Source organism: Carcharodon carcharias, chromosome 17, assembly GCF_017639515.1.
Source record: "Carcharodon carcharias isolate sCarCar2 chromosome 17, sCarCar2.pri, whole genome shotgun sequence".
Classification (NCBI taxonomy): domain Eukaryota; kingdom Metazoa; phylum Chordata; class Chondrichthyes; order Lamniformes; family Lamnidae; genus Carcharodon; species Carcharodon carcharias.
In genome coordinates, this window is record NC_054483.1 from 71,704,298 (window position 1) to 71,727,084 (window position 22,787).

General features: G+C 47.8%; 1 protein-coding gene across 1 annotated transcript in view; it reads right to left on the reverse strand.

Moving 5' to 3' along the window:
- Positions 1-22,787, reverse strand: part of LOC121289658 (hyaluronan-binding protein 2-like) — a 71,631-nt gene that overhangs the window by 27,103 nt on the left and 21,741 nt on the right. Inside the window, exon 6 of the mRNA XM_041209283.1 lies at positions 925-1,041. Within this exon, the coding sequence (XP_041065217.1) occupies positions 925-1,041 (117 nt within the window). The remainder of the gene's footprint in view (positions 1-924; positions 1,042-22,787) is intronic.

Consider the following 22,787-nt stretch of genomic DNA (forward strand, 5'->3'; position numbering starts at 1 on the left):
CCAAAAGAGAACCCATTTACTTCTCCCCTAAGGAAGATATGCTCAGGCATGGGCTTGAGTCTTTGACAGTTTCGTGGCAGAAACCAAGAGCTCCTCACAAGTTTCATTTACTCCTCCAAAGCCCATGTAGAAAACCCCATCTTGGTTCACAGTACCCCATGAGTTGTAGCAAGTACATTATATTGAGACTTTGATTGCAGGTTTTCATATATAACAGGATCAGGAAGTAGTGTTGGGTGGGGGTGATGTGGGCGGATGTGTTCCAGTATAGGTTTGTTATGGACTACAGTCAATATCTCCTTGCTTTGTGACCCAGTCTCCCTTAGAAACATCATTTACATTTGTGAAAAAAGTTTCTCGTGGGAATTTATTAAAGGTTCTGTGGAAGGTAAGTTGCATTATACCTTTTGATTCATAATCCCCTTCCTATTCAAACTTCATTTGAGTCCCTAACAGTGGTAACTTTCTCCTTTAACTGCCCTTTTTGCTATTACCTCCTTGGAAGAACTAATTAGTTGTTTTACTACTGCTGTTATATTCTTTTTCATTTTCTTTTGCTTTCCCTAATTTGTTTGGACTGATTTCAACTTAATTTTGTACTTGGGTCAATAATCCATTCTCTCTCTCTTCTCTGGGACAGCCTTTGCAATTTATTTTCCCTTTGGAGCATTTTCATTCATGTTGCTCTGCTGTGCTTCAATGCAAGGGGTGATTCCATGATCCAACATGCTCAGGTGGGAGTGAAATTTTCTGTCAGAGGAGCACTGGATTGCAGAATCACCTGCATGAATTCCTCTTGTATAATAGTTTTGAAGAATGTCCTGTTGTCTTTGACACATTGCTTGGCAACATTTCACGAAACAGTATAAAAAACACAAACACTTATAGGCATATCATGTTGAAAAGTAAAAATGATTACCGTACGTTTTTTACAGTATGGTGGTTTGAACGGGTAGTCACATTTGCACTTGTGGTATGGTGGAGTAGTGTTGAGGACACACTCCCCACGCTTGCATGTATTCCTCCTACATGGATTCTTCACTGCAATTTAAAGAACATAATTTTAAAATGTGCCCACCTGTTTTCCACCTGACTTACCCTTTCCTGTTGAGAAGTGGTATGTGAATTGGACCTCAGACACCTATAAGAATTAATATCAACCAACCTTAAGCACGGTCTTAACTAGGGCATTGATGCCATTTAAAAAAAGGTTAGGGATCAGAAAGAACTTGAATTTATATAGTCCCTTTCACATCCTTGCAATGTCTTACAGCTCTTCACAACCAAGATATCAACTGAAGTACAGTCATTTCTGCATTGTATGGAAATAATTTAAACCTAATATGAAAAATTATTCATGTTGTCAGATTGCAGTCATTAATAGCAGAGAAATGTTTTCTTGCCATCTTTAAAGTTTCATGAAACAGTAAATAATATTTGAAAGTTTTGAAAGCAATTCAACTCATTAAAAGTATAATTTCGGTGGGATACTTTTCTGTTGTTATTCAGAAGTAAATTTTACTAAAAGGAATTTAAGCAGTACAGCAAATGAAATGTTTCTCTATAGATTTCATCACTTGATTGATAATATTACATCCTCTTTTAATTACACAAGAATTACACCAAAGACCAGCAATAATAACAGATGCCAAATGTGTTGAACTGAACAAATCCTGGAAAGCTGTAGCCAGATTTGGTACAAGCATCAAATGTTATGCTCTAATGGAAAGGAAACTAACTGGAATGCATTTACTATGTTGACTGTTTTACAATTAAAGCTAAGCTTGGTTAATTTTGGCTTTATGTTTGGATTTGTTTTGTGGAAGGACAATAACCCTGTTAACTTTTAACACTGACCTTGTCGCTAAATTTTGTGCAGTGCTTAAATCAAATTACCAAGAGGTAAAAAGCAACTGGTTTAGGTGCCAATTGTGGCTCAACTGGTAGTACATTAATTTCTTAGCCAGAAAGCTGTAGGTTCAAGACCCACTCCAGCTCTTAAACAGATAATTCTAGGCTCATGTGCCATTGCAATGCTGAGGGGGTGTTGCACTGCTAGAAGCCTTAAACCAATGCCCCATCTTCCCTTGCACATTGATGTAAATGTTTGTTTGCCACCATTTTGGGATGTCCTGAGATTGTGAAAGGCACTGTATGAGCGCAAAGCCAGAATTTTCCTGTCAGCGTGTGGGGACAGGCCCTGCACGTCGATGCGTAAAATGTCGGGTGAGCGTCCCGATGTCACTGTGCGCCATCGAGTGATTTAGGTGGGCGGGTGCGTAATGTTCTCGGATGCGCGCCCGCCATTAATTATTCATGTAGTTAAGGACTTGAGGCAGCAACTGGCTGCAATTTTTTGGGGTCCTTGCGATCTCCAGGATGTCACACAGGCGCAATGGGCAGGCAGGTAGAAGACATTTGTATAAACCTCATCATTGTGGGGGATAAGAGAGTTGAGTGGAGTTGTGAATGTTATCTGTCAGATATGTAATTGTGAAAGTTACCCTTACTTGCCTGTATGAGCAGGAAGGCTTCAAAACTCATACCAGCTGCTTGGACACGAGTAAAAGCCTTCAGGTCAGGACTCTGAAGTACAGATCATTTGTGTGGCCTACAGCTTTCAGGAAGCCTTCCCTTAGCCTGGGAATGGGAGTTGTGCTCTGCACTGGAGGCACCTCCTCTGAGGAGGAAAGGGGGCTGGAAGGGGGAGGAGGCCAGGAGTCCACATTCAGCCACCAGGGGAGCCACCTTTGGGAGGACAGGCGCAGGCACAAGGGGTGCAGGGCCAACAGGAAGTCCAAGGTGGAAGGGGCCGCAGAAGACGCCACTATCCTGCTGTCAGTGTATACAAGTGGTAAAGCAGCTACCTCAATATGTCTGAGGTGCAGTGCCGAAGGAGGCTCCTCCTCTCAAGGGAGACTGTCACCTCCATTTGTCAGATGATAGGCCCTGAGATCTGCGCAAACTGTATGGGTGGACGCCCCATGCCAGTGTCACTGAAGTTCACAGCTGCCCTCAACTTCAATGCCTCCGGCTCTTTCCGGGGGTCGATGGGTGATCTTTGCTGAGTCTCCCAATCAGCTGTCCACATTGTGTAAAGCAGGTTACAGAAGCTCTGTTCAGCCATACATTGACCTTCATCCATTACCGCTGGGATTATACCAGTCAGACACAGTGAGCCAGAGGCTTCGCGGCCATTGCTGGCTTCCCCCATGTCCAGGGTGCTATAGGCTGCACATGTGGCCATCAAGGCACCAGCAGGTGAACCCGGTGCCTTCGTCAACAGGAAGGGCTTCCACTCCATGAACGTGCAGATGGTGTGTGATCACAGGATGCTGATTCTACAAGTCTGTGCAAGGTACCCAGGCAGCTCCCACGATGCCTCCATCCTCAGACACTCCTAGGTGCCGGGGCTCTTCAGTGCTCCAGTCCGGCTGGATGGATGGCTGCTGGGTGACAAGGGATATCCCCTCAGAAGGTGGCTCATGACACCTCTCCGCCATCCAAGAACAGAAGCTGAGCAGCGTTACAATGGGAACCAGGGAACCACAAGGGCTGTGGTGGAGAGACCCATCGGTTTTCTCAAGATGCGCTTCTGTTGCCTGGGCCGCTCAGGGGGCACACTCCAGTACTCCCCAGATCACGTCTCTGTGATAGTGGTACCATGCTGTACTCTGCACAATCTTGCGCTGGAAAGGGGGGATGCAGTGGACGATGAAGATGTAAACACAGTTGCTCTGGATGCACACGATGAGTCCAGTAGTGAGTCCGAGGATGAGCATGCACAGGAGAAAGCTGAGGGGGTAGATGCTGACCTGGGCATACTCCAGGGGGGCAGGGACACCCGGGAAGCTTTAATCCAAAGAACCTTCAGCTAGCCCACCACAGATGGAGCTTCAACATACACCAGGGCTGCAGGTTCCACACTTGATACCTGAGTGCTAAATCAGCCTAGATAATAACATTAACTAAGGCCCTTGTCAATAAATCTCAATGTCAAACAACTCGCTCATAACATCATGGCTTCCCGTCCACTTGCAGAAGTAAGGAATCACCCTGAGGCATGGCAACATGTCAACATTTATGGAGGGAACAAATGTAACTTGATAAAGCAAAAAAAAAGGTGTTGCACATCACACCAATTCTTCAATAAACTACTATAGGCCAACATAAAAGCACCAGTGAGAAACCTGTGGTGTGCCTAAGGTGCCTTAAATTTACGCTTACGGGTGCTATGTCTAGGTGCTGCCCCATCACTGGCACTGGCATCTGAGACAGCCTGCTCACTGTGCTGTCCTGTTGGCCTTGATGACCTTGGCGGCCGTCCTCTGGCCTGTGGAGCCTTTGATGGCCCCACCTTGGAGGGAGCAGCCAGTTCCACAGTTTGCATCTCCCCAGTCACCGCAGAGGGGCAAAGAAGCTGCTGCCCTCATCCGCAGCACCCTAAGAGGAGCCCGCAGAGGCGACAGGCAGCTGCTGCACCAACGTGAGGTCGCTTCGGACCTCCCTGCTCACCATAGGTGGATGGGCACCGAGCTGGGGTATTTGGTGCCCAAACAATCTCCCACACAAGCAATGACCAGCTGAGTTCTGAGGGCTTGCATCTCTGAGCGCAACCCCAGGAGGCCCTGATTGTTCTCCTGGAGGAGCCTCTCCACAAGAGCTTACACTCTCTCCATGAAGGAAGGAGGCTCATTGCATCAGTGATGCTCTGCATGGACTCCTCAAGCATGGGCACCATGCCACACATAGCCTCATGTATCTCCACCAGATTCTCCCGCATACTCTGCTGCACTCCCAGTGTTTGCTGCCTCATGAACGACTCCAGAGGCACATCATCAGGCACTGACCGAGCATATGCCTAGTCCCCAGCAGTCCTCCTACTGCCGGTGCCCTGGGCACTCTCTGGCTCTGCCTGCACCTCCAGCACGTGTGAAGTGCCCTCACTGCTGTGACCTGGGACACTAGCCGAAGATCTAATTCCCACTGAGGTGCTAGTATCTGCGCTGGTGCCTGCCTGGTAGAGATGGTGTGACACTGGTGAGTCGATTTGCTCTGGGACTTCAGGGGTGAGAGGTGGGCTCTCTGTCTCCTCCTCCCGGCCCTGCTCCAGTGATGCTGAAAGGAAGAGCAAGGATATTTGATTAGTTACAGTGCAGACAATGTCAACTTGCATGCCGCTCCCCCGGATCAGTAATTGCTCATCCTTCCATAATCAAAGGTCAACCCATGTTGCAAACTTCAATCACTAAAAATTCAGCAGCGCCATGGCTGCTGAGACACACATGGTGCTCACCAAACATACCTCCCTGTGGCACCCCAGCTTCACCGCCACCAGTGGACCTGGGGGCATGGCGCCTCTCCAGATCCATGGCCTGCTGCTCAAAAGGTGTCAGGATCACCAGCTGGGCCTGACCTCCGCCAGTCTGCACCCGCTGTGCGGAATTGTGCGCAGTCTTCTCCTGGAAAGAAGTGTGTTGATTAGTCCACCCTGCACCTGGATTCCCATCGCATCCCTGCTAACCCAGCCAGAGCGGGACATTGCAGGACTCCAGTTCTTCATTATCCCACGCGCACACTCATGCAAAGAAGCCAGAGCTGACCCCACCCCCCCAAATGCTGCCTCCTTCACATGTGGCACCACAAGGTGCAACTTTGCTAAGCAAGGAGGCACAAGCATGTGGAGCGCAAAGACCAGCAGATGGATTGGTGCCCCGCCACCTGGAAGCTCCCCTCCCAGCATGTTAGCACCCTGACTTCAACATGCTTCACAGTTCCAGCACTCTGCCTAGGTGCAGATCATTGACTTTCAACCCCATTCTATACTCTGGGTGTCAGTGTCACACATGCTGCAAATACAGAACACATCCCAGCTCAACACTCTCAGGGTGAACTGGGCATAGGCAATAGCTGCTAGCACATCCAGCAAGGGATACATGCCATGAAGGATTCAGTGCCGTTAATGTACTCAGGTTTGCAGGGGGTCGGGGTTAGTTGGGGGGGAAAGGGTGACAGCTGCATTAAGTGACCTCAGCCAACATGGTACTCACCCTTCCCGAGCGCAGGAGGTCATTGAATCTTCTACGGCACTGAGCGCCGCACCGCATTATGGGAGCGAACACTCTTGGCCACCTCCTCCCACGCACGTTTGGTCAGGTGGGGGGGCCTCCACCTCCCATCCCTTGGAAGATGGGCCTCCCACTGTGTTGCCACCTCCTCCAGGAGGGCAGCTGGCACTCATCTGAGAACTGAGGGCACACTGTCCCGCTGCCCTACCCTCTGGCCTGGCCTGCCCCACTGGCCTCCCCTCTGGACTTGAGTGCTGCATTGTAGCCCTCTACTGTGCTCTTCTGTCGGCCATTGTGAACAGCCTTGCAAAGACTGTCAGGCCTTCGTTTAAACAGGCTGCCGGGTCGCCTTTGAACCCGACGGTCTGTGTACTCCCGCCACCGGCCACCCACTCCCGCTATCCTCTGGAGTCGAGAAATACGCTGGCCTTAATTGGCCCACCCACATAAAATGGCGGTGTGGACCCGATCGCGGGTGGCGATCAGGTCTATGCCCACCCGCGCTTACTCCCGCTCGGCCCACCCGACATGGGGAAAATTCTCCCCCAAGTCATTTATTAAATGTAGCCTAATGTTCATCCTGCCATCCTTACACAGAACAGAAAAGGATCTTACTTGTGCTAATATTCAAGGAAATTACATTTTTAAAAGATAAATTATGTTGTACTTTGGTTTTGTACTTGGCCCATTTTTTGGGCTGCAATTTGTCAGGGGACTGGTGGTCCTGACAATGGGCTAGGAAGCTGGGGGCACTCTCGCTTTGCCCATTTGGATGGGCTCCAGTTGGATTCTAATCCAATCAAACAGCTAATGAGCAAATACAAAAAATGATGGAAAAGCTCAGCAGCTCTGACAGCAACTGTGGAGAGAAAGACAGAGTTAACGTTTCGAGTCCATGTCGAACTCACAACATTAACTCTGTCTTTCTCTCCACAGGTGCTGTCAGATCTGCTGAGTTTTTCCAGCATTTTTTGTTTTTGTTCCAGATTTCCAGCATCCAGCCTTTAGCTAATGAGCAACTGTTGGGGCTCCCATCTATTTAAGGGATGAGTGACCTCCTACAAGAGCTACCACCCAATCAAAAGGCACCCAGTTATGAGGCTCATTAACTGACATTGGTCTGTCAGGAGGGTAAGTGGGGCTGAGGGTCACAGAGGCCAGTAAGGCCGACTCCAACAAGATGGGGAGGTGGTTGGTGAGGGCAGGCAGGAGTGTTGCCGCAGAATGGCCATTACCACCGGGGGTTCCTTCTGTGGGCCAGAGTGCCCAATCAGGAGAACCCTCCCTGAGCCCAAAGGGAGGGCATTAGGGTTCACCAGGCGGTCTTACCAGGTGGGGGAGGAGATGGCCCACCCACTGGTAAAATGCTGGAAGAGGCCCTTAATGGGCCACATAAGTGGCACAATTTACCACTTGGCTGGTGGGCCATCCTCTACCTTTCCTGTCGCTAGCAAAATGCCATGGCAGCAGGAGGTCGATGAGCACTGCACCCTCCCCCACTTCCTCCTGATTATTCAGTCCCCCTCCCCACACCACCACCTTCTATCCTGCATGTGCTGGGCCCATAACTTTCAGCCCAGAATTCTTTGCACTTTCTTAATGAGTAGGTTTTGGATATCATTGATTTTCCTACCTTGTGTTCTTTGCTTCTTAAATAATTTCTTAGATTTAGTAACTATATTTTAAGTTCAACATTGCTGTGCATGTTAGTCATTCTTTCGATGGCGCCTGTTGTAAGACTAACACCCCTTCATGAAAATCTAGCATGATAAGATATGGAATATAAACCTACTCCCTCCAATAACAACATCAGTAGAAACTACTCATTTTTTTTTAATCGTTCACGGGTGTGGGCTTCGCTGGCTGGGCCAGCATTTATTGCCCATCCATATTTATTGCCCTTGAGAAGGTGATAGTGAGCTGCCTTCTTGAACTGCTACAATCCATGTGGTGTAGGTACACCCACAGTGCTGGTAGGGAGAGAGTTCCAGGTTTCTGACTCAGTTGTGACTATTTTTCTTTATTTTCAGAATTAACTTGGTAGCTTATTAATTATGGTACTAGACTAGCAACCCAAAGGTAGTGAGTTTATAATCCTGTTTTGGCATGTCATAAAAATTGAATCGATAATTCTGGTAAATTGTTGGCTAGTACTTAAAAATGATCCCAAAAGCTGCAGGAATGTTGTAAAAAGCTAACTCTTTACCAATGTTCTTCAGGGAAAACAACTTGCCACTCCTACATGATCTGGCCTACATATGATTCCAATCCCATAATATGAAGTTGACTCTTACTGCCCTCAGGACAAGTAGTGATGTATAAATAGTGTCACCCACATCCCAAGGACAAAAAGAATTATACTGATCTTAATAATTATTTAGATGTAATGTTCTATACTGCAACACATTGTAATGATGCTCCCATAGAATTATTTTTTATGTTGATATAATATAGAAATAATGGATTTTGTCTGCCATTCATTCAATATCTAATCTACATTACTCAAGATTAAAGCTATATTCCATCACAATTAGTTTGGTCAAAACTAAACTTGCAAAAACTGGGGCCGCTTGCAGGGAGGGGGAATTCAGAGGGGAACAGGGGTGAGTTGCACGTCACACATTTGTGGTTCATGCAGGAAACAGTACAGTTTAAAATTACCTTCAGACTAATCTCATTTTGGTTAGTGGAATATCAAAATATGGCTTGTGCTGACCTGGTAGAAGAAAGTCTAAAGTTAGTGGAGTTATTTGGGTAAGGTTTTGGATATTGTCCTGGGACATGTTTGAGAGAGGCAAAGTGCCCTTTGAGATTGTAAAATTAAATGTGACTGTGCATAAAAAATGAAAAAACCCATTGGAACTGTCAAGCTCATTGGAACTGTCAAATGGAACTGTCAAGCTGTCAATGGATTTAAATGTCCTGTCCTTTAAATATTTGAAAAAGAAAGCACTTGCTATTTCACTATGTCTGTTGACATAAGCCTGAGGGCTAACGTTATATGATTAATGCTGCATGGCTGATTTCACAGCCTCACAGTATCATAGTGGGGTGCCTGTCAGTTCACAGTTTGATTGACAGCTTGAAGATCTTATAAAGGGTGGAATTGTCCCTGAATTGCACTGAGTGCAGTAGTGGGCATGGAAATCAACACTGTTCTCCTGGCGGGTTTTCTCACCGTATTGTTCCCGTTCTGCCTCATAAATTATGTTTCCACATGAAAACTGCCAGATTGCTCGTGGGTGGCCTCTGGTTTGCCTGTCCCAATGTGACCTCACTGCTTTCTCACTGTGGGCGCCATATTTAAACGGCACAGTTTTCAATGCTTGCAGCCCAGGACAGCTCCATTGAAGGGATGGCCCCAAAACCCAGAAGAGTGCTGTCCCCTAGTTTACTGATGCCTCACTTGAGTGCCTGCTGGACGCCATGGAGGCCTGCAACAATGTCCACCACCCCTGCACTGGCCACAGGGGAGACAGCAACATCACCAATCTGGCTTGGGAGGTCTTGGCAGCGGTGGTTAATGCAAACATTGCTCAGAAGAGGTCGGCCATCCAGTGCAGAAAGAGGTTGAAGGATCTCATCCATTCCGCCAGGGTAAGTCAATCATCTAATCAATCTCAACTCACCCACTCATAAGGCCGTCACGCATCGACAGGGATCTCACTCACTGCCAGCTCAATGGACATCACCACCCACTCTCTCACACACACCCTCACATCTCCATATGGCTTCATCCCCTCTGCTGATCTCGTCCTCATTCTGTCCATGTCCCCACAAACTACCCACAAATGCCAGCCATCCTTCTCATCTGCCTTGCCATGCATCTCATTTACCCCTCTCCATTGGTCTTTACACAGGACAAGATCACGCACAATAAAAGGGGGAGGTCCCAGACTGGGGGTGATGTGCCAGAACTCTAAGTCCTTAGTGAATTTGAGAATAGAACCTTTGCACTTGTTGGAAATGGTGTTGACCGTTCCTGTGGCGACAGTGAGGTTGGCAGCAAGCACGCACATAAGGATCCTGCACCAGACCATCCCTCTGTCAGCATTATTGTGAGTGCACTGTTGTCATTCGGCTGCACTAACAATGTCTATTTTCTCTCCCAAGCACATTTGCCATCGGCCCAACACCATCAGGCAACTAGGACCCTGGCTGCAGCCCTCAGAGCACCTTGGATGAGGACCTTGAGGTAAGTAACTTAGAAGAATCATCACAGCGCTCACCCACACCCTCCACCAGTGCAGATACACACACCTCCATAAGACCTACATTTAGAGCAGGCTCAGAATTACAATCTGGTGAGCACAGCACACTATCTGGTCCACAGCAGGTGGAGGTAGGGACATCTGAGGTCACTAGCACTTGGAAGATTGCTGGAGGCCACGATTCTGCTGAGTCCGAGTCTGATGATGAGCCTCAGGATTCAGTCCTAAGTTAGTTGCTGGAGCTGCAGCAACAAGCGCGGGGACATCAGGAAGGGATGTCGGCTGCACTCCTCAGATTGCAACGTACAATGAAGGAGTCCTCCCGCATTCAGTCCAAGGTGATTGTACAGTTATGCCGACACATTGAGGTCAGCACTGACAGAATGGCGGCCGCCGTGGAGACCTTGTTCCAGGATATCGGTCCTGCACTGCTGCGCGGGTTGAACTCCATCGCTGACGCCATAGCTGGCCTCCATAACAATGTCAAAATGAGAGGGGTATGGGGCAGCTCGCTCTCACTCCAGCTGTCCCTTCTCCTCAGGAGGCATCCATAGGGAAGAGGACCAGCAGCTAAGCACCCCAGGGCCATCCATCCAGCTGACTCCAGGCGTGTCCCATCGATTAACTCCCCTCTTCCTGTGACCCCACCTGCTCCAGCTCCATAGGCCGAGGAGGGTACACCTGCCCCAGAGCAGGATACCCAAAGCAGGCCAGGGCCTCCAGCTCTTAACCCAACAGAAGAGGCCCACCAAGGTCATCACAAACAGGGTGAAGCAGCCAGCTGGCTGCATCCACCTCCACTTTGGATGTTGGGGAAGCACTAAGATGTAGCGGTAGCATTGAGAAAAAGAAGAAATATTAGAAACACAAAGGTGGCATGAGTGTTCACAACATGTAGATAACATGCTCAACTTAAATAGAACAGTTCCACACCTCCTCTTGTGTTTGCCCCCTTTTTATTAAGAGCTGTGTTGCAGTCAATCAGGTGACAGACCATGACCAAACTAGTTCCTGGTGTTCAAACCTACAGGTCTGAGCGTCGCTAACTGTGTCGTTGTCTATGTTGGGGCCACACGGCTCTCGTTTCAATGCAGTGCTGTGCATCCCCTCACCCAACAACTGGCCATCGTCACAAATCTTAATTCCAAATGGTCATATGTGTTGGGCCATGGATCCATTGAGCATGATCGGGAACCGCCAGTCGTACCTTCAGGCAATGTTGATGGGAGAAGTGGGGTATAAGCAATAAAGTACTGAAGCTTAAATATTCTCCATATTGGAAACTACGCATGACCCTGAGGGCTTCATGGTGTCAGAGATTTTTCAGTTCAACAGGGCCAGCACTGCTCATGAAGGCACAATGTCTGCATTAAAGGGGAGGCATGTTAGTGGCTGGTATGCAATTGTTTGAATGTTGTCATCCTCAGGTGGTCCACATCGATAGTGAGAAAAAATGCAGGCCACTATCCCTCAGGCAGAGTGACGGATGTCAGTGGGATTGAGAAGAAGGTGACAGGGAGGATTGACTTGTCCATACATGGATTGAGGCTTGCTGAGCCTCCTCGGCTGCCTAGGCCCAAGTCTCAAACATCTGTTGCACCATCGATGTTACTCAGAATGCGTAGTTGTGTTGCTGTACATGGATTGTCTCGTGGAGCATAGTCTGATTGAAGGCTACAACCTACAAGCCCACTCACAATAGTGGAACAGCTCCTGCAGCATGAAAGCTGCTGTCATGAATGGGATGCTGCAGACATGCAGCTCCTCCATCTCATCATTTGGCAAGGCTTCCCCCCTTTTCAGCGCCAGGTTGTGTAATGTACAGCAAACTACGAAGATCCATGATTCCCTCTGGGGAGTGTGCTGGAGTGTTCTGTCAGATCTGTCCAGGCATTGGAATCACATCTTCAGCATCTCTATGGTGTGCTCGACTAATGTCCAGCTATCGTCATGAGCCTTGTTGTACCTTCTCTCTGCAGGAGTTGAGGCCGCTGCACAGGCATCATCAACCATGTCCTTTGTGGGTATCCTTTGTCCCCGAGGAGCCAGTCCTGAATCCTGTGTGGTCCTTCAATGATCTCTGGGATCAGCGACCTACTCAAGATTTATGAGTTGTAGATGTTCCTGGATAACTGGCACAAACCTGCAGGATTTGTTTGTTATGGTAGCACACCAGCTGTACATTGAGTGAGTGCAAGCCTTCCCTGTTTATGTATTGGAGTTCCTGTTGCCAGGGAGCTTTGATAGCAACATGAGTGCAGTCGATGGCACCCTGCACCTGTGGAAACCTGGAAATATCTGCGAAGGCCAGTGCTCTGGCATCCTATGTGCTTGATCTCTGCCTAAGTTGATGTAATTATGGACCTTGGCGAAAAGGGCATCAGTAACTTTATGTATGCATCTGTGTGTGGATGCCTGAGAGATCCCACAGAGGTCCTCATTCGAGCCATGGAAGGAGCCAGTGGCATAGAAATTGAGTGCGGCTGTTACTTTCACAGCCACAGCAAAGGATGTCCTCCGAGTCCATGTGGCGCCAAGTTGTGGAAAATGTGGCAAATACCAGATCCCTGGATGTATGTTCAGGCAACGCTGGTTCTCAATCATAGCAGATAAGACAGGTGACAGCTGTACACCTGGGTCTAGCAAGGCACCAATGCACAACGTTTCTGCTCTCCATATCCTCTACATCCAGACGGGGCCCTGCTGGGCCTTGGTCTTGAGGAATTTGCTCCTTCCTTTGGTGAGCCAGCCTGCTCCATCACAATCTTCTCCTTCTTTTCTCATTCCTGTCTGCGATTATACAGGCAGCAATGAATCCAAGCTCCATCTTCCTGGTGGCCTCCTCTCTGCAGCATCAATGAGAAACAGACAAGAGTCAGGACTTGTCTGCAATACTAATCTTTCTGTCAATGACTTATGAGCGACTGGGGACTCTTGGCCCTGTTTCCCATGTCGCCAACTATTGCCTCGGAAACTATCTAAAATGCAGGGGGCGTACCAAGGTGCTCCGCCTCCCCCTAATCCTGAGCAATTGCTATGAGATTACTTTGGCCGGGCTCCTGGATGTGCTGCTTTCAGCCCAGGCGCTGGCATCCTCATAGCAGCACTGTGATACTGCAGTGTCTGGAGTGTACATGAGCACTCATTTTTAAACAGGCTGTGCAGAATGTTGAAGGCAGCCTGAGGCTTGCCTTCTGGGAACATTCAGCCCCACTACTGCAACATGCTTCAACAGCTTATCTAGGTGCCCAATTGCACTTAATTTCATCATCACTCTGAGGAAGTACCATGCCGCAAGCGAGGGGTTAAACCCAGGTGTTTTTTACTGCCACTTTGCATGATTAGTGTCACATGAATGCACATCATTGCTTCACTTTGATGATTCCCTGCAATGTCATTGAGAGACCACTAAATCTCCTCACTATGCCTGCGTGCTCATGTGGGAATGCACAGTGTAGTTGGGTGGTCCTTTGATCGACACCCTCCCACCCCCCTCCCTACCGACCCATTAGAGCCGCCAGTAGCAGGGTTTGTTCTCATTCTACGTTTTATCTGCACAATCGTGGCAGGTAGGAAGATGATAGTGGTGGTGAGCTCTCATTGCAAGACCAGTTTGGACCCTCCCTGTGCGAGTATGGAAACTGTCCCCTTTTCGTCTCTGAAGAAGTGAACATTAGGATTACCCTCCCTCATAGACGTCTCATTCTCCCCCTATATCCCTTGATTCCATTGTTCTTATGTGCATATCCGTTAGCTAGCCCATGGACATTCTGAATTTGAGGTGCCAATGCACCGTGTCCACCACAGCCCTCAACATTGTGAGGCCACTTGTACTGTTAAACATGGACCCCTCACACACACCCTGGGATTCCCATCCTTCGTCAAGCAAGCCCTCACCCCGTAGCCATTGAAAAGGCACCCCCACCTTACCACTGATCTGATGGGTTGAGACTTTTGTGTTCGCCCCCCCCCCGCCTAAAACTGATGTGGTGCTGCCAGCACAGCCTGGCACTGAACACCACGAACATTGCTCCAAACAAGGTAGGCGAACAGTCCTCGAATTGAGGAGCGAAGTGCAGGTCGCCAGGTGTACGTCGCTTCTGTACCCGTTGTGAAACACATCGATGTGATTGCACGCTGACATGGCCTCATGATCCGGCGTGGGGGATGATACCGGTGAGCATGGGTTATAATTACATGAAAATCTGTGGAAATTACTTTCCTGACGTTCAGTAGTGGGAAATACAACCTGCCATTGACAGCAGAAGAGGACGATCGTAAAGCGGTTTTATGGCAACGTAAAACCCAATTTTTGCAATCTCGCGAGATTTTCCGCTCTGTCCCACCATGACCCAAATGGGAGTGGAAAATCATGGCCAAAATCTTTGAAATGAGACTTAAAAACAGCACCAGATTTTGTAAGAAATTAAAGCAAGTTAAATATACTGAATGAGTTTTTATCAATGAAAATGTTTTTTTAAAATAATAAAGTCATCAATAGACACAAGGGCCTGAATTTTACCTTTGGCGGGCGTTCCCGATCAGCGGGGCCGGGAGCAGTCGGGAAATGGACTGCTCACTGCGATTGGCCCCCCGACCACGTTTTCATGCTGGCTGGCCAATTAATGGCTAGCGAGCATGAAGCGCGCCCTGAAATGCTCAGCGTTGCCGGGATGGGGGGAGGAAGAGGGTGGATGCTGACGTCACCGTGGGCGCGGGTAAGCTCTCTGAAGGCAGACAGCTGCCTCCGGGAGCTGCAGACCTGAAAAATCATCAAATAAAGGTTTTAAAAGCTGAAAAAAAAATGTCCTTGCATCACAGTCAATTACCTGAAAATATAACTGAAAAAAATGGTGCCCACAGGTATTTATTTATTATTTATTTATTTCATAATGTAAATGTCATCCTGCCCTTGGATGAGATTTGATGAAAAATGCAAAGCCCGCCTGACCAATTGGCTCGTCCAGCAACTGTAAGGTTGGACGGGCCATGAAAAATCGGAGACAATTGCATTGTTAATGGCTTAATTGCCCTCTTAATTGTTGGTTTGTGCGCTTCTGGCTTTTGTGCGCGCCCACCGAGTGAAATATCGCGTGAATGCCCGGTGATGTCGGGACACTGCCGACATCTTCTTGTGCGATTTTATGTCCAATTGGGTGGGGCACGTGCCCATCCGCAGGACGTAAAATTCAGCCCAAGAACTTAATTTAATATCAGCATGGGCCCTGAGGTCTGCCCATAGTAGATATTGGGTGAGTTGGCATGGGGGATGGCAGCATGGGTTGACATGAGTTGACACTAAGTTGGCATAGGGGCTATGAAGGGCCATGGTGGTGGGTGGAGGGGCATATGGTGGCATGAAGGCTATGAAAGGCCATGGGGGATGGATGGTGGCATGAACTGGCATGGGTTGACATGGATTGGGCATAGGAAGCCTGCAGGGGGTGAGAGACTGTGGATGCAGTAGGAATGTTTCTCATTTAATTCTTTTTTTCACAGCTGGATCAAAGTGCCGGCGCACCTAGGTAGGCCTTCCTGATCAGAATGGGGCATCTGAAGGGCATAGGGTGGCATAGGACCTGTGGGGCATGTGGTGGCATGGGGGTTGTATGGGGCATGAATGGGCGTAGATGGCATAGGGTGGCATGGAGGGTGGGCTTAGGAGGCTTTTATATGACATTAGGAGCTGGGGTGTTGGAGAAGACTGGCAGGCCTCTTAATTGGCCGTATCTGCACACATACTCCTCATGCACTCCACTGTGGCTTGCAAAATGCACAGCTAATCTGACCCTTGAGTGAAAAGACAAAAACCCCAGGCAAGTCATACATAAGTTGGGTGATCATTCCAGAATGTGCAGAAGTCACAGGTCAGGTTTTCCTGTGCCCACACGAAGATCCAACCCCTGATGTTTTCAAATATTGGCATTACTTTGTGATCAAACAACTGTTGGTCATATTATTACTTAATATTCCATTCCATGAGTGCTGTGCCCAAAGGCAGGTCGTTGGCTTATTGTCTGCTGATGATCCATCCTGAGCTTTTTCTCTTGGCAGTGTTTGTCAGTGGTGGTTTGCCATTGCCTTTCACTGTCAGGGACAGGGTGAGGAGGTCACAACTCTACCTCAGCCGGAATGGGAATTGAACCCATGCTGCATTATTCTGAACTACACACTAGCCAAGTAAACTAACTGGCTTCCTCCCACTCAACATTACTCAATCATAAAACAATATGCAGAAAATTCTTCAAAATATAATTTGGAACAGCATATTATTTTCCTTCAGAAAGAATATTCTGTGACACTCAGATCATGCTGTCTACAAGGAGAATTGAAAATGTGGAGTATGTAATCTGTTATTATTTTAAAAACATTCTGCCACTAATCTTCCAAAACATATTCAATGCTGTAATGATTGACAGGTTGGAACAGGAGAAGAGATAGACAATGGTAAATCAAATATAAAAAAGCACAGATTTAACTACCTTAGAGCTTCCAGCGGCCACATTGCCCTTTTGCCAAATAAGTGAGACAGAATCTAATCCAAGCTGGTGAATATGCAGCATGGAACAACATAATCGAGGATCTCACCTGGACAGACTGCAAGGATAGACAGAAACCGGAAAAGCTTATACTAGTGTTGTAAGCAGTGCCTTTCTGAGGTTGGGGTTGAAAATTTTTGTGCTGGTGGAGTAGGGGTTGGGGCTGGTGGTCACTATGGTCTTGACCTGTGATTACTTGCTGCTACAAACATACATACAAATTAGGAGCAGGAGTAGCCAGTCAGCCCCTCGAGCCTGCTCCACCCTTTAATAAGATCATGGCAGAATTAATCTATCTACGTCTGCCTTAAAAATATTCATCGATCCTTCTTCCACCACTCTTTGGGAAAAAGAGTTCCAAAGATTCATGACCCTCTGAGAGAAAATAGTTCTTCTCATCTCTGCATTAATTGGGGGAATGCTTATTTTTAAACTGTGTCCCCTTGTTCTAGCTTCTGGTACAGGTTGACAAAAATAAAGAATGACTTTACCCTATTGCAGTTTTTATCTTACGCTTTGTGCATAATGGTAAAGCAACAAAGCAAAGGAAGAAATGCATCTAATTTAAAATATAATCTTATTTTTTATGTATGCTGAGAAGCTGAGTGATGCTAACAAAACCACATCTAGTACTCTAAAATATCCTATCAACTGTGGTGGTACCTGCGCAAGACATTAAAAGAATTGTTGTTTGAGTTCAGGAGGTCAAATGAAATCTGGGGAGGTCAAATTTAGTCTCTTGAAGCTTTAATAACACACAACAGCAACAATGGAGAATGATAATACATATCCAATACATGGCTTTGAGTGAAACTTATAGATGGTAGTGCTCCCATGAACCTGCTTTCCTTTCCCCTCTGGGTGGTGGACATCACAGGTTTATGGGATGCTCCGGCAAGGCCTTGCTGAGTTGCTGCAGCGCTTCTATAGATAGTGCCTGAGGGGAATGAATGCTTAACTGGTGGATGGGTGCCTTCAAGCAGACTGTTTTGTACTGGAGGGTGTTGAACTTTTTGAGTTGGGGCTGTGCTCATCCAGGCCAGTGGAGAGTATTCTATCACATATTGAGATTTTGCCTTGAAGATGGTTGAGAAGATCTGAGGAGTCTAGAGGCAAATTATAGCCAACCTCTGATAACCTTTATGTTCAGTTCAATTTCTGTCACCGGAGATGCCCCATCACCACCCCGCCGCCACCCCCCCCCCCCCCACCACCCCACCACCACTACCACCCAACCCACTCCACCTGCCCAATCCCCCAAACCTCCAAGATATTGATGGTGAGGTGATGATGATGGCACTGAATGTTATGGGGAGGTGGTTATGCTGTGTCTTGTTGGAAATTGTCATTACTTGGTACTTGTATGGCACAGATGTTGCTGTCCATATGGTTTATGCTGGTTTCTAAATTTATGGCATAGCCAATCCAGCTTTACAAGAAACATTGATAGAATTTTCTATCACTAGTAATCCAGAGACCCAAGGTAATACCCTGGGGACCCAGGTTTGAATCCCACCACGGCAGATGATGAAATTTGAATTCATAGTTCTGGGCGCCACATTATAGGAAGGATGTGAACACATTGGAGATAGTTCAGAAGAGGTTTATAAGAATGATTCCAGGGATGAGAAACTTCAGCTATGAGGATAGATTGGAGAGGTTGGGACTGTTCTCCTTGGAGTGAAGAAAGCTAAGAAGAGATTTGATAGAGATGTTCAAAATCATGAGGGGGCTGGACAGAGTAGATAGGGAGAAGCTGTTCCCACTCATCAAAGGATCAAAATGGAGAGGACACGGATTTAAAGTGATTTGCAAAAGAAGCAAATGTGACGTGAGAAAAGCTTTTTCACACAACGAGCAGTTTGGGTCTGGAAATGCACTGCCTGGAAGTGTGGTGGAGGCAGGTTCAATTGAGGCATCCAAGAGGGCCTTGGCTGATTAGTTGAATAGGAACAATGTGCAGGGGTATGGGGAAAAGGCAAGGTAATGGCACTAGGTTACAATGTTCATTTGGAGAGCCGGTGCAGACACGATGGGCCGAATGGCCTCCTTCTGTGCCGTTAAAATTCTGTGATTCTGTGACAAGTTAGGAATGAGTTACTGGAGGCCTGGCAAAGTAAACTAAAGAGATAAAATAACCTTGAACATTGCCCCATTTGACACGAAAAACAAACTTGTGAAACAAAGTTTGAAGTACTGCAGCCCATGTTTTTGTGACAAAACTGCAAAAGAAAGTCAAGAAACGGAGAGTCACAAACACTGCTGTTACACAACAAAAAGCAATATCATTTCTTCAATATGTGTTAAGGTGTTTCAGGAAGCATATTGTTCTCTGAATTCTAAAGTATGAGAACTGCTCAATTTTCATTAAAATTTGTGGCTTACTAACAAATCATACGCCTCGCAGTTTTAAAATTGGCCATTTCTGGAAAATGGGATTTGCAGTTAAGAAGTTAATCCTAATTCACTCTACAATATATATTTTGCAATTAATATGCAGATATTTGGGATATTTTAAGGTATTAGATGTGGTTCTGTCAGCATCACTCACCTTCTCAGCACACATTAAAAAATAAGATTATATTTTAAATCAGATGCATTTTTTCCTTTGTATTTTTGCGATACTATTATGCATAAAGTGTAGATAAAAACTGCCATGGGGTAGAATCATTCTTTATTTTTGTCAACCTAGAATAAGGGGACACAGTTTAAAACTAAGTATCTGTTCAAAAGGTAAAGTGCCTGAAAGCTGTAAAGTTTCATGTGAATACCTGGAAATTCTTGTACACAAAAGTTAAGTGGACTGATGATCTTCATTGTCACTAAAAGTACAAGGCTGCAGCTTGATGGTCCTCATTGGCCTTTGTGGAGTGGGCATGGCACCTCATTCACAAATGTTGACAGATTTTGTAACTTGTCATGCATTGCTTTTCTGCCATGTGCAGGATGCTGACTTTCTGAGAGTATAAATTCACAATTGACCATGGGTAGTGCCTGTGTAAGTTAAGTGTCTCCTGTGCCTTCTGTACTCATTGGATACTCCCTCCTCTTGCTGTTCCATAGTGATATTCCCAGCAATAGCCTCTACATCTATGCATTTTAGCAGGACACTTCTCTGCAATTCTTTCTTCATGATGATATATCGAAGGGGAGAATTTTCCGTGCCCACCGACGTTGGGTGTGTTCATCGGTGTGAGCGGGCAATATGGCAAGAAGGCCAAAAATCAGCTTCACAACGTCGTGAAACCAGTTTACAATCACCCGCTCAGCCTGTCAAAGATGGGCCGCGTTTCCTGCCGTTGGATGTCAGGAACCTCATTGTAATACATCTGCATATCATTATAAGACCAACCCGCCGGAATCATCCCTACTTGGGTTGTCTGCCCATCTCAGCGGTAAAACACACCGGTGTAGAACATGTCTTGACAACTGTGACGTGCAGGGGTCAGGGCTTACCACCAGGCTTGTTCACATCGTAGACATCCGAGGAACAGAAGATGTTGGAGCCCGAAAGAAACAGGATCCTGAAGAAAGGTCCATGGCATGCTGGGAGGATTCTCATGGATGTGGTTCTGCTGCGAAACAGCTCATGGAAGTTGGAAAGTCACTGTTGAGGGTCTGCTCATGATAGATGATGGTCGAGGGGGTGGAGAGGAATGTCTAGGGTTGACTGGGAGAGGAAGAGGTGTTGGGAGTGAGGTTGGGATGGGGAGGGACAAAGAGAGGAGGAGGAGGTAACAGGGAGAAGATGGCAACTGGAGAAGTAGGTGCAATGGGGGTGGAAGGTATAAAGGAAGGAGTTCGGTGGTGGGAGGGAGGAGTGCAGAGAAGGAGTCCAGGGGAGGAAGGATTGTGGAGAAGGGAAGGAGTAAGGATGGAGGAAGAAGTAAGGGTGTCTGAAAGAGTCAGGAAGGGGGAATGACTAAGGTGCGGGGTCCGGGGAAGGGAGGAGTTCCAAGGACAGAAGGAGTTCCAAGGAGGGAAGGAGTTTGGCAGGGGAGATGTCCAGGTGAACATGCAAGGGAAGGGTCTGATGAATGCATGACTGCCTCCTGGGAGCGAACTGAGGGTGGGTGTGGTATGAGGGAATGGTGAGAATGACTGAGGGCAAAGTGAGCCTGAAGGGTGGGAGGGTTGGATGCGACGGTAGCAGTAAAAGGGATGGCGCGGGTGGTTGGTGGGAACTCGGAGGCAGACACAAACCTTCTGGGTAGGAAGGAGGAGGTCGGGGGAGGTTAACGTTGATAGGGGTGGGATTTTCAGGAAGGAAGGGAATGTGCATGTTCACCTGGACATCCCGGAAGGAAAAGTGTGGCTGGTAGGTCACAGAGAGGAGGTGGAAGGTGATCCGAGGGAGGTCAACAATGATGGGGGAAAGGAAATGGGTGACTGGGGGAGGGGAAAGGAAGGGGAAATGAAAGAAAAACTGTATTCCCACCATGCTGGCTAAATCGAAAGTGAAATGAGAGTTGTGGTGGGGGAGATCAGATGCTGCATGGGAGTGCGATCAATGGGTGGGTGGAGATGCAGGTCAGCTCAGACGGACAACTGAAAGTGAACTCCAGCAGGCAGCATTGAAAATGCTCAGGACAGTGAGATGAGTGTGATGGAGGAATGCGTGGGAGAGTGCTTGCACGAGGCTCCCAAAGGCCGTGCCACACACACACTTCTCCCTCCAGAATCACTCGTGGGCCGGCTGTGTGCAGCTGAACTGCTAGTGGTGGAAATGCAGTGGGAGGGCTTGCGAAGCCTGTCAATGCAGCTAAAAGACACCATTACACATTATTCAGTGAACGTGAATATATTTCCAGATTGTAAAATGAAAAAATGTGTTTACCCATTCAACCAAGTGCGATCAGAATTTCTTAACTTTTGAACACCTTAGACTTCTGGATGTTGCCCTGACATCCATAGCAGTGTGGAGACAGCCTGTGCAATGATTGGCCTTGTTGCCTCTGATGCCTTCGGCATGGGTCCTGAGAGGATCCAAGGCCTTGAGGGCCTTGGCTTGCTTTGACTGTCCTCCTGTGGGCCAGCTCTGCGGTGACAGAGGATGAGGTTGAGAGGTTCACAGGCAAAGCAGACTCAGAGGGAGCAGGTAGCCTTTGAGATTCCTGAGTGGATGACCCAGGTGTGTCCAGCTGCCGCTCTCTTCCCTTCAGGTGCCTGAGGGCCCTGACCTGACTCCTTGGGGGAAAGGAGCACCTGGGGGAACATCAAGGTTCCCCATTTTCCTCTAGTGTAACTATTGCAGGAACTCACCCATGGCTACCACGATAGAGTGCAAGTCTGCACACATCTCAGCATTCTGCTGAACCAGGGTCTCCATTGTGTCGGCCATCCTTCTTATGGCGACCTCCATACGTGCACATGTGGGCACCACTTCATCAGAGAGCAGATGGACGCACTTCTCCGACTCATGTGCCACTCTTTTGAGGGCTGTCAACAGCTGTGTGATGTTCCCATGCCTTCTGCTGACTCTCCAGAGCCAAATCCAGAGGCTCATCATCTGACTTGGACTTCACAGATGGAGGACTGCTGGGAAGCCTGGCTGAACCTGCCTCCTCCTGTTGCAGACACATGTCAGTGGAGTGATCATCAGATTGTGAATCCGAGCCTGATCTAGGTCCCACTGAGGTGTGCATCTCTGAGCTGGTGGATGGTGTGGGTAAGTGCTGTGACGGGTCTTCCGGGCTGCTTATTTCCAACTCTTCAAAGGAGGAGGAGTCCTCTTGGCTGGAGGTGAGGATGTGGATGGAGCAGAGGGACTGGCTGGCTGAGGGTGTCGGTCGCTGGGCAGAGCTCCCTGTGAACCAAAGTAGAGATAATTAGTACATGGCAGCAGAGTCAAAAGCAGGAGGGAGAGCACTCACATTTGCGTCGAAAGAGGCATGATGTGGTTCAGGATCATCTGGTGGGTGTTCAATGCCGACTTCACTATCACCACAGGTACAGTCCACGTCCTCACC